At 40.1% G+C, this 16,133-nt stretch overlaps 1 protein-coding gene across 1 annotated transcript in view; it reads right to left on the bottom strand.

Annotated features, from left to right (window-relative positions):
• Positions 1-10,483: 10,483 nt before the first annotated feature.
• The window catches only part of LOC147448099 (GTP-binding nuclear protein Ran1B-like), a 43,979-nt gene continuing 38,329 nt past the window's right edge, over positions 10,484-16,133 (bottom strand). Inside the window, exon 9 of the mRNA XM_086523964.1 lies at positions 10,484-10,866. Coding sequence (XP_086380090.1) covers positions 10,794-10,866 — 73 coding nt within the window. The 3' untranslated portion in view covers positions 10,484-10,793. The remainder of the gene's footprint in view (positions 10,867-16,133) is intronic.

Here is a 16,133-nt window from a genome sequence, read left to right as displayed (position 1 = left end):
ATAGATGCTAAGGAAATGGGTAACACCATACCCATTGTACATATGCAACCTTTCAATAAGTCAATAAAGAGCTCTATTTCCATGTACATAATTTTTGTTAAAGACTCTCAAAATGAACCTAATGTTTTAGCAAAAGAAAATATACACAATCAAAAGGAATTAGAGTTATCCAATTTTCTCAAGGGGTTTCAAGATGTCTTTATTGACAACATCCCTTGTGAGCTACCTCCTAAAAGAGGCAATGATGACCATGCAATTGAACTTATTCCAGGAAGTTCACCACCTAACAAACCTCCTTATAGAGTTTCTCAAGCTCAACAAGAGGAGATTATGCGGCAAGTGCATGAGTTAGTTGAGAAGGGCATGGTTAGGCCTAGCTCATCTCCATTTTGCTCACCTGTGCTATTAGTGCAAAAGAAAGATGGCACATATCGTATGTGTGTCAACTATAGAGCACTAAATAGGATCACTATCAAGAATAGGTTTCCCGTTCCACGGGTAGAAGACCTATTTGATAAGCTACAAGGATCGACCTACTTCAGTAGGATTGACCTAAAAAGTGGCTATCATCAAATAAGGATAGTTGATCAAGACATTGTAAAGACCACATTTCGTATTACATTTGGTCTTTACGAATACATTGTCATGCCTTTTGGCATGACCAATGCACCAGCCACATTCAACCGCTCGATGGAGAAGCTGTTCAGGCCTCATCGAACCTTCACTGGAGTGTTCTTTGATGATATCATCATCTACTCTAATTCAAACACAAGAAACATCTCCAGGTAATATTTCAAGTTCTAAGAGAGAATACACTTTATGTTAATCGAAAGAAAAGTGAATTTTTCTTACAAGAGATTCAGTATTTAGGTCACATTATCTCAAGATGGCATCCAAATGGATCCATCAAAATTAGAGGTAATAAAAGGATGGCCTAAACCAAGGAATCTTCATGAACTAAGAAGCTTTATAGGTATGTGTGCATACTATAGACGCTTCATAGAAAAGTTCTCACTAATAGAAGAACCATTACATGACCTAAACAAGGAAAACGTTAGGTATACATGGTCTGCTAAGGAGAACAATGCTTTCGAAAAGCTTAAAGAAAAGCTTATCTCTCAACCTGTGCTTACACTACCGGATCTCTCAAAGCCATTTGAGGTCCAGTGTGATGCTTGTGGTGATTGCCTTCGAGCTGTTTTGCTGCAAGAAGGGCACGCTATAGCTTATGAAAGTCGAAGGCTCGACCTTGTTGAGCAAGTTCTAGGCATATATGAAAAGGAACTCCTCGCAGTTCAACATGCCTTAGACTCATGGAAGCACTATTTATTGGGAACTCCTTTCATTCTACGGACGGATCACCAAAGTCTTAAGTACTTCATGATGCAGACCAAGATCTCCGACAAACAAATGAGGTGGGAAATTTTTCTTTCGCAATTTCATTTTCATATTGCTCACATTGCTGGCAAGCATAATCAAGTAGCCGATGCACTCTCAAGACGACCGAGAGTGAATGCGATTTCCATAATTACTCACTATGATCTATCTTCTATGATAGATGAGTATGCTATTGATCCCGATTTTAGAGATGTGACTTCAGCCCTTGCATTAGGGAAGAAAGAGGAACCATTTACTTTACAACATGGTTATCTTCTCTATGGCAAGAGACAATGCGTTACTACCTCACTATGTGAGAAAGTAATGTATGAATCTCATGCTCCACCTTATGCAGGGCATAGAGGGATTCAATCTACCCTAAAAGGGATTGAAACATATTTCTATTGGCCTACCATGAAATCAAACATACAAGAGTATGTTTCTAAATGTGTGGTATGCCAAAAGACGAAGTTTGATAGAGGGAAGCAACCCGGTTTGCTTCAACCTTTGCCAATCCCTAATTCACTATGGGAGAGCATATCCATGGATTTTACCTTTGGATTGCCTAAGTCTATCCATGGGAATACGGGAATATGGACGATACTGGACAAGTTTAGTAAACAAGCTCATTATATACCTATCAAAAAGACTATCAAAGCCCATCAAGTGGCAACCCTCTTCATTTCACAAATCTTCAAGTACCATGGCTTGCCAATGTCAGTGTCGGATAGAGATCCTAGAATGACCAGTAAGTTTTGGAAGGGTCTCTTTGAGAATTTAGGAACAAGGCTAAACTTCTCTTCGGCCTATCACCCGCAAACGGATGGCCAAAGTGAAATAGCTAACCGAACAATCCTTGGATCTACTAAAAGCCTATGTAACGAAAGTAGATCAAAGATCCCAATGGGAGAAGTACTTACCCTTAGTGGAGTATGCCTACAATAACACTGTACATACTTCCACGAGAAAAGCACCTTTTGAGGTAATACAAGGAAGATCAAAAAGTCCCTTGCTACCTAAGGTACACGGGAAGATCTTCGCTCCAGATGAGTATAGCCGAGACCTACAAGAATCTTTCCAAAAGATTAATGATGCTATCTCTATCTCACAGCAAAGGCAAAAGGCTTCTGCTGACAAGCACAGAATAGTCCAATCCTTTTAAGAAAATGATTGGGTCCTACTCAAATTTCCCAAGGCTCGATTAAGGCACACAACGGGCAAGAATCCTACGGGACACCAAAAGTACTATGCTAGTTAGCAAAAAGGTACTATGGTCCTTTCCAGATTCTTCGGCCAATCAATGAGATGGCCTATCAACTCAAGTTGCCCAGCCATTGGCTCATACACAATGCTTTTCATGTGAGACTATTAAAGCCTTACAAAGGAGAGCCACCTCAAGAACCAACTATTGAAGACCCACCGGAGATCGAGGACCAAGAAGAGGTGTTGCAGTTTGAGTCCATTCTCCGACATGAAGACAAGGTACTAAGAGGCGGTAAGACTATCCGATGATATCTTATTAAGTTTAAGAATTATCCTTTTGAAGATGCTAGATGGATGCAAGGCATAGAATTAAAGGATAACCTAAACCTTGTCAATGCTTACAATGCTTCCCAAGAGTAAGAAAATGTACAAATGTTAAAAATCAACGAAGTTTTTTGTCTTATAAGACTCTCTTTTTCTTTATTGTGCGCAAAAATGAAGTACTATGCATGCTTAGATCAAGTTTACGGAGACGACGTCTCCTGAACACCAAGTAGAGCTTGTCACTCTAATATGGAAGATTGATAGGACTAATGTGCAGACATGCTTGCACTAGCTTAGGCTCTCAAGCACCAACAAATGGACTAGTCATCCATTTTAAAACGATGTCGTAGGGTAACATAGGAATCTTCTACCCACTAGGAAAAGGACTAATGAATATGCTTTAGCTTTCCTACCCCATAGTCGAGGACGACTATGATTTTCAAGAGAGAGGTAATGTCATAATAACTAATATCTAATTCTCCTAAATGATTTTCTCATGTTAAACTGATCATTTAATAACGAGAAGTGCCAGGGGAGAAAAAGCTAGAATATTGGTTAAGCTGGCAGATCGGCCACAATAGGGATCCAAAGGAGGGAAAATAGGGATCCAAAAGGGGGCCATCTGCAAAAGACCTATGTGCAACAATGGGCTCCAAAGACCTTAGGGTTCAACCCATTAAGACTTCCAAAATGCTAAGGTTCCAAAATTCAAAGGTTGTGTCCAATGGTCAAAAGCTTAGGAAACTGGATGCTTTTTGTATGTCCCAAAAAGTCTTCCCAAGTCCTACAAAGGAGGGGGCGAGCCCAAGAAGTAGGGGATGAGAGAGAAACTCACACACACACACACACACACACACACACACACACACACAAGCTCCCTTTACACAAAGGGAATGAGGGACACATGTCAACTCCCTAGGCCAGATGCCCACAAGGTGTACTCAAATCCTATTGGATGGCCATGGAGGTGGACCAATGAGAATTAGGCTAGAGTAAATCTGGTTAAATTATTTTGAAAACACTTAATAAAAGAACCAATAGGAATTAAGCTTTCTAGAAGACTATTGGACAGTCTCTCAAGGGGTCCAATGAGCATTCAACAGCCCAATGGCTTGCCTGATTCCTATTGGCCAAGAGGCCAATGAGAGTTTAGTTGAATTGATTAATTAACTAAAGCTCTCACGAAAGGGGAAAGGAGGACACATGTCAGAAGACTATCACTTATGCTACTTAACTTTTATTGGCTAAGCTGGGAGAGGTCCAATGAGGTGCTAGCAAGAGAAAATAGCAAGAGGGATCGACCAAGAGAGGGAGGGGGGCTGATTTCTCAAAGGCAATTATCCACACACTCACACAAGCTCATGTATAGAGTAAGAAGTCTCTCTCTCTCTCTTCTCAAGCTTTAATGGAAAGCTTATCACCTACTCCAAGCTTGTGAGAAGGGAGGCCTACACCAACAACTCTTGGCTTTGTGATGCAAATCCAACCAAGATCCAAGCTTCAATGCATGCTCATCTTCTCTACCATGCTAATTACTAAGCTAAGTTATGCCAATATGAGTGATTATGTAAGGAGATGTACATCTTTCTCGTAAGACTACTCCTTCTTCCTCTCAATCTACTCTCATACCCCGCTAGCTCTCACCATCTTGGAAGGTGTGTGAGGTCTTGGGTCTGAGACCGTGAGGGAATTGATGTTTGATAAGTTTTTTGCTTAGTGCTTGAAGTTTCCATCTTCATTGCACTAGCTAGTATTGAAGGAACACAAAGAATTGTATTGTAAAATGTCTCTCTTGATGGGAGAAACCATAATACAAAACCTTTTGGAGGGGGGACTGGCTCCATGCAAATCCAGTCCTCAATTGTTGTCAATTCCTTAATTTCTCTCTTTTTTGAAGTATTGTTCGTGCTATCTAACTAGGTGTTATACTTTTTTTTGCTATCTCCATCCAAGCACTCTTGTTATTCTCATTAGGAATCTATTCTAATGAAATGCTCACTATGTTCATGCTATTTTCCGCTACACAAAAGTTACTAGACCATTAAATGTTACACAACTAGTATGAGCTTCAAGCTACAATCATAACCTTAGGCTCTGATACCACATGAAAGATACCCCTCCCCAAGGGTCTATGCAAAAATTATACAATTCGTAGTTTTATATAATTTTAATATACATCAGAGTTACAAAAGTGTTTTCATGGGGAGAAGTTTTGACCGTGTGGCCTAACATGGAGTTTAAGCCATGAATCGAACTACATCCAGAGGTACCTAACAATTATTGTTGCCCATGAATATGTAGTATGATAGAAAGCGTACTCAAGAAAATGATCAAGTGGAAGTTGAATATATGTAGACACCGCATTGCATGAAGAGAGAGAGAGAGAGAGAGAGAGAGAGAGAGAGAGAAGAATGGAGAGTAATTTATAGAGTGCAGAAAGATATAGAAGAATGATAAAAAAGAATCTTTAAATGCTCTTTCTAAATGAAACATGCAACCCATGCATTAATGCAATAACAAAATTTGGGTATATCATAACTTCGAAACATAAATGACTAGTAGAAGCACCGGATCCTCTGTAGAGATCGACTAGTCCACCCGTCCACTTTTGCTTCTACTATGGATAGAGAGAATTTCTCTTCGCATGGAGCAAGGCAAAACACCTCCAATTATCTAAGCCAAATATAAACCGAAGCTGCTTTGCCTCCCTCCATAAATCCGAGCTCTGAAAGGAATCAAAAGACTAATAGATAGTAAAAAATTAACATCAACCATACCAACTTAAGCGCTACAACGCCTCTAAGGTGTCCAACATTGAGTGGCTAAGGCAAGATCCCCGATATGTTAGCCATGTAAGTCGTTCAACCTCTAACGTACTAACCGTGTATATGAGCCTAACAAAAAAGAAGACAATCTATGCAGCACCTCAATCCAGCAAAGCCCCAGATCATCGACCCTTTCATGTAAGTTTAAGTGATATAGGTGATCCTATATCACTTAAACTTAGTAATGAAAGGGTCCTTGTAATGACGCTATCATGAGAAACATAACGCATGAGTTCAATCAAAAATAGCATTTTCGCATTATGCACAATATAATATTTTCCAAGCAGTCAGATTGTACAAGGTGTCTACCCTTATACGTCACAATAAAACATCAAGACCACTTCAAAAACAAGTAAACCATAATCCAATTCCATCACATGGGTAAGCAATCCACTCTACTCAGGTTGATGCATATCGATCGTGCAAAACCACTTTAGCACATAACATGGTTGCAAATATTTCAACAACAAAATCACAACTATAATCCATGAGGGATCTCAGTCCTTCACCATAAACCATATTCCTTATTGAACGAACTTCCACACTTAGAGTTTTGACTATACCCATTATAACCAAATCGAGCCAATACACAAAGCCCTTAAAGAAAAATCTTTTATGAGTGAAATAATTCTAACGAGCAACTAAACATAACTTCAAAATACCGTTTCGATGATGTTTAAGTGGTACACCATGACTGCACCTCAACTTGCTTGCACATAGTGCTAGTTTTGACATAGAAAGATAGAAAGTAGTATACACATGCACATGAAACATCCACTTCCATCTATGAGCTTCCATACATCATATGATATTGCTACAAAAACCCAATCATGATGTAAACATCCCAACCACTTTGATCAAGCATAAACCATAACTTTACGTATATACAAGAAACAATACTTTTCTATTTTCGGATGCTTGTATGACATGCAAAAGAAAGTATTTGGCCTCAAAACCAATGCATCAAGATCAGTCCCATAACATAGAATAACAACTTATTACATCAATTCTCCCTTATGAGATTTTATGCGAAGAACTCTGACATGAAGAAAAAACCACTTTATCCATATTTATCCGCACGATTTGGATTGACTAACCATATACCCACATATAAGTTTATAAACATCAAACACTTGAAATCAACTCACCAAAACAAACCATAAAATATATATGAACCACTCATCAAACTCACGTATCCATATGTTACTCCCCCTAAGCAGCACATCTACACACATAGGTAAATATGTACAAGGCACCATTAATAATTCGCACATAGGAAGTGATCTTGGTGATTTAAATATATTTACCAGCAAGTTTATTTTAGGTTTTGATTTAGTTAAGTGGGTTCCTTCATCAGATGAATCTATATAGTGGTTTCCCAAGGAGCCTGGAGTCCAAAAATATTGAATGTGCATTGTTTAGCAAGTTGCATCTTAACCATAACTCTTTACTAGTGCGGAATGTTCACATGACACACAAAAGAGAAAATGTTTTGAATGATATGTTTAATCTCTCGTTGAAAGGGTTTGACCCGATTCATAGCAGTTTAGGATATACAACCAAAACAGTGCCGCTACAAGTGCATGACGTGATACAAAAACTCTTGTTATACACCTTGGACCATAAACACCCCGTATGCATGTATCATCGTGCTAAACACGACGAAGCAAATATGAAGTATCCTGGTACACATCCGACAAGCCCATACGTGCCTAGGTATACCAAAAATCAACCACCAAGAGGGTAGTTTCTCAAAAATGAAGTATAAAGAGAGATGATGGCTATGGAGTTTAAAGCTTCTTACAGTGATTGAGGTGACTATCGGTGGTCGGAGGCTTCTTGCTTTCCCATAAGAGAGGAGTACCTAGAGGTTTTTACCACAAAGTCGATGAAGAGCACGTATCTCTTGATAGGAGAAGAGAGTATAATAAGCAAGTAGAGAGAGAGTGTGCTTCTTCTTCTCGTGAATGATTTCTTGTGGAGATGGTGATGGAGAGCTTGCACCACTCCTTATAATACGTATGTACAGCCTTGCGGTAGTAGAGGCAACCATCAACACTAAAAATTCATTAGAATTGTTTCTTATATGTTAATTTTGCCAAGCTGGAGTGTGTCCTAAGCCGCCTCCTTCTCAGCCAGATATAATCCCATGCTTTTGGGGACTTTGCTAAAAACAAGCCTTAACTTTTGGAAGTAAACTCTCACTTCTTTCCCTTAAACATTTGCTGCTGCAAATTGATTAATTGAAACGATATCCCAGCAATTAATGGGACCGTAACCAAGCTATGCTCCACTTAAACACAATAGCTAAATTACAACTTTCCTATATTGTCCCGACATTTTCGGTGATGCTTTTTATAACATTACTGACGGTTTAATACCCAAATGGTGACAAATATATTATTTTTATATATGGATCATTTTAAAAAGCGGTTTTTTTAAATGCCAAAAAGCACGAACATTAAAAAATTAAAAAAATCTAAAATTGAACTACGGCTTTTCCTTTTTCATCTGAACAAAGAAATGGATTCGGTTTTTATTGAAAAACATCAAAAATTATGAAAAAAAAAATGTCATGAAAAGAGCTCGAAAAACAAAGTTTTACAAAATTGAATCATAACATCATCGAGAATCATAATCAAGGATCCAACCCTATATTTCACCACCAAAAAGAAGCATCAAAAAGCAAAGAAAACAAGAAAAACAAAAAATACCAAGAAAAGAATTCATATAACAAATGTTTACAAAATTGAATCATAGTTCCAAAGCCATAAATCAAGGATCCAACTGTGCTTTTCACAAAATAAAAAAGCATCGAAAATCACAAAAAACAAGAAAAAAGCTAAAGAGCATTTTTTTTCAAAATTGAATCAAACATTCATCTAATCTAATGAAACATGAACGAAACCAAAAATTTAGGAAGTGAACATAGGAACGTATTTTTTTCCGTTTTTAGAAGACCCGAAAATCAATGATCTTACAATATCGATGGGTCAGCATAGAGGGTCGCTTTTGATGATCTTACTCAAAACAAATAACATCCGCTTTACTCCTTATTTGAAGTCCCTTCACTTTGTCTATAGTGTCCTTCAGCTGTTGTGGATGAGTGGAATGAAAAAAGTTACACATGTTTGCTAAAAGTATACTTCTTGTTTAGTCCAATCCACATACATTATACTTTCTCATCCACGACCTTCCAAGAACCGTCCGATCTAGTTTTTTAACAAATAGGACATAAAACATATGCGATGTACTACAAGCATTAATGTTAACCTTGACTATTAGTGATACAACTACATACGTACTTTCTCCAAAGAAGGCTTCCCATTTGGTTAACAATTACTTTTTCGAAAGTTTCCAATGATTCGGAGTTGATGAAGTTAATCATGACAAACATGAAGTATATAGATGAACAAGGTTTTCATCTTCAAGTGCTGGTATTGTGACAAACTTAAACATCTTTAAGCAATGAAAGAGTCTCCCATGCATCCACATAAACAAAACAATAGAATTTACTTGCTTTGAATCTGTATTACAAGTTTCAAAGCCTATCAGTTGTTATCAGTGTCAAGACTTACAAACAGTATTAGATTAATTATTACTTCAAACTTTTAGAAGTTCAAAGTAAAGCTTTATTTTTTTGTCAAGATAACAGTGAGTATAAAGAGGAGTTTTCCGTATAAGATCATGTTTTCAAGGCAAACTATAATCAGCTTAACCCAAAAAGACGGACTGTCTACGTGCTGACGCTGACCCACAAACATCCCCGATGGGGTCATACTGCCATCTGAACATGATGGCGCACAAAGCGCATTGGCTTTTCCCCACAAGGCCATGCCATTTTTTTGCTGCTGAATTAGATTTGTAGTGCTACCCAGTCATTGACATGCTTATTCCTCCTGTTGTCAACCAGTTCTAGTGGCAGAATGAAGGGTGCATCAAAAGACTAGGCAAATGCATTTTGAAAGGAACTCTAGTATGCATGTTTGAAAGCTCTCAGGCAAGATATCTAGGAGTGGTCCAATGCACATTGACCTCAAACTTACTATTGTTGAAGAGTCCATCTAGGGTCAGCATACATGCATAGTGAACATCCACACAACTCTCTGCTTGACAAGTTCTGTTTGATAAATCTAGACAGGTCAACATTAATGAACGAGCTAAATAAGGATGCATATTACCCAAATGTTTTATGCATTAAGCATGCAATCAATGAATTTCATTGCCTAACTGCCTTATTAATATATTATTAGTACAATGCATGAACCTAAATGACTTAAATTTGTATACTTTGAATGAGTTGCAATGCCCAACTGATTTGTTAAGAATATGTTAACAAATGAAGCATTACCTACAAACACAAATGTTTCAAGTGATTTTTTGATGGTATATGAGGTTTTCTTTCAATAGCACCACACTTTTGAAGCAATAACACCGATTGGATCATGGATGTGCGAACAAGTTTTCGCCTTGCCAACCTAGCTATTTATGTTCTGCTTAAGTAGCCACTTAGTGTTGTCAGATAGATACACACATATACACAAAACTCCCATCTCAGATTAAACAGACATGGCATTCACCAGCATTACATGTAAAGCTGGCCATACAACCAGGCATACTACTGAACAAAGAATATCCCTTCCTCACTAGTATCCCTTCCTCACTTTCTAGAAATACAATTTCAAGACTACCATAATGACAAACACCATAGTTGCAAATCGAAGCAGAAATTTCACACATTACAAGCAAAAACCTGCTGCAAATGATATGCTTCCATAACAGAAACTCACTACATTACAACTTACGATCACCGGCAATACAGCGAAGGGAAGCAAATGTACACCTGTACGAGAAAAGTCTGTAAAAGCAGACCTCTCCCAAACACATTCCTGCACATCTATACAGAATTTGCAAATCACCTCATGAGATGCCTGAAAAGATCTTCCAGACTCAGAAATTATCATGCCTGTTTTTAAGAGAAAAATCTCTTTCAATTACACTTCATAAATGCAAATTATATCTCAGCCTTTAAAAGAGGACATGAACCCAATCCTGTATAAACAACTAGCTCTCAAAATCTGCATCATCATCATCAGGTAAAGGTTGAGCAGCAGCTGCGGCCAATTCAGCCTCGTACCTGTAACAGACCCCAGCTCCTCTTAAGTTCACAAATTCTTGAAAGACGCTCTCTCTCTCTCTCTCTCTCTCTCTCTCTCTCTCTCTCTCTCTCTCAAAAGAAAGGGGGCTGATTTCTGTTCCTTGAAAGAACACCCAAATGGTGCCGATTCTGAAAGCAAGCACATCCAACTTCTTGAAAGACTCTCTCTCTCTCTCTCTTCCCCCACCCCAAGCTGATTTTTCTGTTGCTTGAAAGAACACCCAAATGGTGCCAATTCTGAGAGCTGTTTACAAAGCAGGCCCGAAGGCAGCTAGCTGGAAACTGCAAAAACTGGATAAAACGAGCCAGATGAGAAACTGAAATGAAAAGCTCTCCTAAAGAGCATATGCCCACCAACTGGTACCATTTGACAACAAAAGGCAACGGATAAACAAAAGGGAGAGAGCAATCGATGACAAAGATGATGGATAAGAAATACCTGACATCACCAAGAGACTACAAGGGGAGGCCCCAAGGTGAGTAAAAAGTGCTGCACTAGAGCAGACATGGAGCTATCAACTAGTATAGAGACCATTCCACTTCTGTAAGGATTCTAGGTACTAATCCTTAATTAAGTACTTAAACTCATAATTAAGACTTAAGAAACTTGAATTGAACACAGGAACAAGACTCAAAAGACTCTGTGTTTGATTGATGATTGCTTGAAATTGAGTACAATAGGCTCCTTATATAGGAGACGAAGAGACACAAATGAAATGTCTCTTGGTGAAGAGACGTGACTTCAAACGTAAAGACACATCCTTTCGGCGAAGAGCTGCAACTATTGGGCGAAAAGTCGCAATCGTAGAGCGAAGGGGTGTGACCAATCGTCGAAGGAGTGTGGCTTTTGGCGAAGAGGAACATCTCTTGAGCAAAGGGTCGTGACCATCCAAGCGTAGGTATCTGCAACTACGAGTAGATGTATAGTTGTTAACATAGTCACAATCGTGACATTCCCTCCCTCTTTCAATAAAACCGAGGGTAGGTGTAGAAACTCCGGGAAGAAGGAAATGTATTGTTGTAGTGTTCCTGCATCCAAAGCTCTTTCCATTAAGTCCCACGTCACGGCACTATTATTGACCATGACTATTTTGCCAAACTGAGAACTGATCGTATCTGCAACTTGACAAGTGCCTTTGTCAAAGTTATTCGTAACTTCAAGCTTTTTCCAAAAAAAGATTGAATCTGTATCTGCTTCGAGTGAAATTATTGGTAAACTGACTTGAGTTTTCTGTTGAGTGATGACCACTGGTTGGAAATTTGTAAGGTATTCCATTGGTTTGTTTATAACAATAAGATCCTCCTGAAGGGATGTCATAAACTGAGACAGAGTAGTGTTTGGATGTATTTCCATCTGTAAAGCTTTATCTGTGGAACAAATTGTGTCCAACGATTCAGTTGCAGCGACTAAAGTCATGCTGCAAGAGTCTGTATCTGTTTTATCCTTTGCATCGTTGAAGGCAAGGAATGGAGTCTTCAACTTTGAAGAATTATCATTCACCACTGCATTTGGTATCTGTTTAGAAACAAAGACTGTATTCTGCAAGGACGGTGACAAGGCTAGTTTTTCCGCCTAGAACACGGCCAAAGAAGGGGTTATGTGCTTGTTCGTTGTCACACAAGAACTGGAATCTTATGAATCTTCAGCTTTCTCAGCGGGTATTAAGGCTTCCAATTGACAAGGGGGAGGTTGAGGAAGTTGTTGCCTCTTAGACCTCTGAAGGATCCTCTTGCACAAGGAAAGGATCAATAAATCAGTAATTGTACCACCATCAGACAAGAAAGACTTAAATGTAGGGCTTGGCTTGGGAGGGGGAACTTGTCCAACGTCGCAACATTCACGATCGAGTACTCGACCCTAGGGTCGGATATATGTGCCACTAAGTAAGCCCATCTTGATATCGATGATGATCCGTTGGAAGCTTCATATTGCTGCTTTTGTTGCTGATGATTCGAATAAGAAGTTGGTTGCTTAGTACTGTAACTTTTCCAAGAATATTCATGCTAAGACTTTTGCTGCTCGCACGAAGCTACTTTGTGTCTAGTTGTCTCTGAGAAACCATGCTTTGGGTGAGAAAATTTCGGTTCCGAAGGCTTATGTTTGAGTGGTTCTTTCTGGTCGACCACTGAAGCGTCGAAAGATGATGCATGTATTATCTGAGAAGTTGTTGTTTGACTCCGAGAAGGGGTTTGCATTTGCATCTGATCCAAGCGAGTGTGAATCGATGAGAGGCTTGATGAAATTGCTGCCATCTCCTTTTTGAAAACTGCTATCGGATCTTCAATGATATATTGTCGTCGCCGTCTTGTCTCCATCGCCGATTATGTAGCAATAGCTACTGGGAGAAGAGAGTGTGTTGAACCATTGTTGGGCTCTCCTTGTCTGCAAACCAGGGGCACAGATGATGATGAAGCCATTCTATACGCCATAGGTGGTCAATCGACAAGAGCAAAGGGTGGGGTTGGGGAAAATATTAAACCCACACAATGATGCTGAATTTTGTACGCTAGAAGGGCAGAATTCGTGGGTTTTTTTATTAAAATATAAACTAGCTGCCCAAATGAACCAATGGCCAAACTTGTTTAAAAATTTGGTCCTGCTCTTTTAGCTTGCCCAACCATCCTCCATGTGAAGTGTGCAATAGGCACCTACGTAGGAAAATCACCAACGAAAGGCAATCCCAAAGAGCACATAGACTTCAACGAACAAAACACCAACGAACAAAACACCAGCGATCAGCAATTCAGAAATCTGGACCGAAAAGGTGGATGCAGAAGGTGCAATCTCCAGCGAAGAGGTCTGAGAGGGTGCGATCTTCTACAGGGGGTGCGAGACTTTGGGCAGCCACCAGCGGGTAGAGCTGCCAAGAGGTGAGAGGGTGTGTCCCTTCACCAAGGGGTGTGTGCCCCTTCACCAAGGAAGGCAACACATGAAGAGGCATGTGCGGAACGAGCACCTGCTGCCGGGCCACGCCTATAGAGAATCAGCAAGCACGTGAGCCCAAGCTTCGGGTAAGAGATGCACGTCATCTTTCTGCAAGGTAATGTTTGCTTCAGGAGCGGGTGAGGTTAAGTACGCCGGCTAGTATCCATCAGGAAAGCCCACCTTTCTTCTGCTTCCATACAACTGCGGAAAGAGAGTATAGTGTAGCGGCGAGGGTGAGAGGCTCACAACCTTAGGGTCCCAAAAAAAAATTTGCTATGATACCACTATAAGAATTCTAGGTGCTAATCCTTAATTAAGTACTTAAACTCATGATTAAGACTTAAGAAACTTGAACTGAACTCAGAAACAAGACTCAGAAGATTCTGTGTTTGATTGATGACTGCTTGAAACCGAGTACAATAGGCTCCTTATATAGGAGACGAAGAGACCCAATGTCACGTAACATCCAACCCTAAATGTCCGTGGACAAGCTACAGCACGACAAGGGTTCAATCAGTCCAATCAATCTAGAATAGGAAGTGATCTGGCACTTTTATGAGTCTGTTCGTAGACCGTGCATGCCCAAACACTCAATGTAGATGCATATCCTCTGGTTGCACACAACATGATCATAAGCATTTCCATTAGAATCCTTCAAGGGAATTTTCCAATGCATTTAGCCTATTTTCCCTATTTTTGACAACTTCCACTTATTATTTTTAAGTGACTTTTGTTGGAAAGTAGGTAGGGCAAATTGAGTAAGTTTGTATATAAGCAAACTTAGGCTAGCACTGATTGGCAGAAGAGGCAGCAGGAGCACCTTGCTCAACAGGCAACTTCTCAGCAGAACCCATCAGAAGGCCTTGCGTTTTGTAGATTGCAGGACCTAGCGTTTTTTCCCATCAAGATCAGCCATCGATTTGCTTTGTAGATTCTGGCGACAGCAAGACCACAAGCCTAGCGTTTTGATCCCAGATCTTCACCGCAAGTATACCCCAGCACCTAGCGTATTTGGAGACCCAGCACCTAGCGTTTTTGGAGATCCAACCTAGCGTTTCTGCAACAAGGCATCATCGCCAAGCAAGTCCTAGCCCTTGGCGTTTTTGCAACAAGTAGTCACCGCAGCAGATCCTTATGCACAGCGTTTTCAGCATTAGTATCATCGCCGGCAAATCTGCAACATCAGCGTTTTCAGCCTTTGCCGTTGCCAACAGTCCCCCATGCCCTAGCGTTTTCTGCAGACTCTCAAGCCTAGCATTTTCTGCAGATTTCAAGCCTAGCGATTTCAACAAATAAGATTGCCATTTTCAGCAGTAGAAAGACCATCAGATTCAGCCCCAAGAAACTTCAGTTTTCAGCCTAAAACCTGCAGATTTTCAGCGACAAAGTCATCAGAAAACAGCCCCAAAATCAGCGTTTTTGGACTTGCCGCAGATAAAAGACTACAGATTTCAGCCCTTATGTCGATGTCGTCATCCCCGTCGTCGTCGTCGACATAACCTAGACTTGCATCAGTCTCATGCATACCATTAGTACCAATTTGTGCAGACCACTCTCACCAACGAGAATGGGGCCTTCGGAGGAGGGTTTTACAATGTTTCTGGTGTCGTATCTCTCTTCTCTCTCTATCTCTCAGTCTCATACACTTGCACGCACAATGTCCATTCACTTTGTTTGTGATCATAGCATCTCTCATTAGAACGGAAGGCTCTACCTTCCATAAGAACAAAAGGAACCTTGAGCACAGTTTGGAGCACTCATCTTGAGCAAAGCACAAACATTCATTCCACTGCACCTTACACACAAATGAAAAGACATGTCTCCTGGTGAAGAGACATGACTTCAGACATAAAGAGACATCCTTTTGGCGAAGAGCTGCAACCATTGGGCGAAGAGTCGCAATCGTAGAGCGAAGCGGTGTGACCAGTCGTCGAAGGAGTGTGGTTTTGGCGAAGAGGCACGTCTCTTGAGCGAAGGGTCGTGACCATCCAAGCGTAGGGGTCGTCCTTGGCATGGCACTTCGCATATCTACAACTAGAAGTAGATGTATTGTTGTTAACATAGTCACAATCGTGACAACTTCTTGAAGGTGCCTCCTAAAGACTAGAGCTGGGAAGGGAACTCCAAGAAGACAGTGAAGGAGGCTATCAACCACTATAGAGACCATTCCACTTCCTGAAGATGGCTTTTGAAGACTAGAGCTAGGGAGGGAGCTCCAAAAAGAGAGTGGCACAACTGCTAGTGTGGATTATTGGCTGAAGTTGCTTTTCAGGGTTAGTAGCAAATTACTCAATTGCTTTAGGGTCACCTTGACCTACAA

Source organism: Adiantum capillus-veneris, chromosome 11, assembly GCF_014529385.1.
Source record: "Adiantum capillus-veneris isolate H3 chromosome 11, ASM1452938v2, whole genome shotgun sequence".
Taxonomy (NCBI): Eukaryota; Viridiplantae; Streptophyta; class Polypodiopsida; order Polypodiales; family Pteridaceae; genus Adiantum; species Adiantum capillus-veneris.
This window is presented reverse-complemented; position numbering and strand designations above follow the sequence as displayed.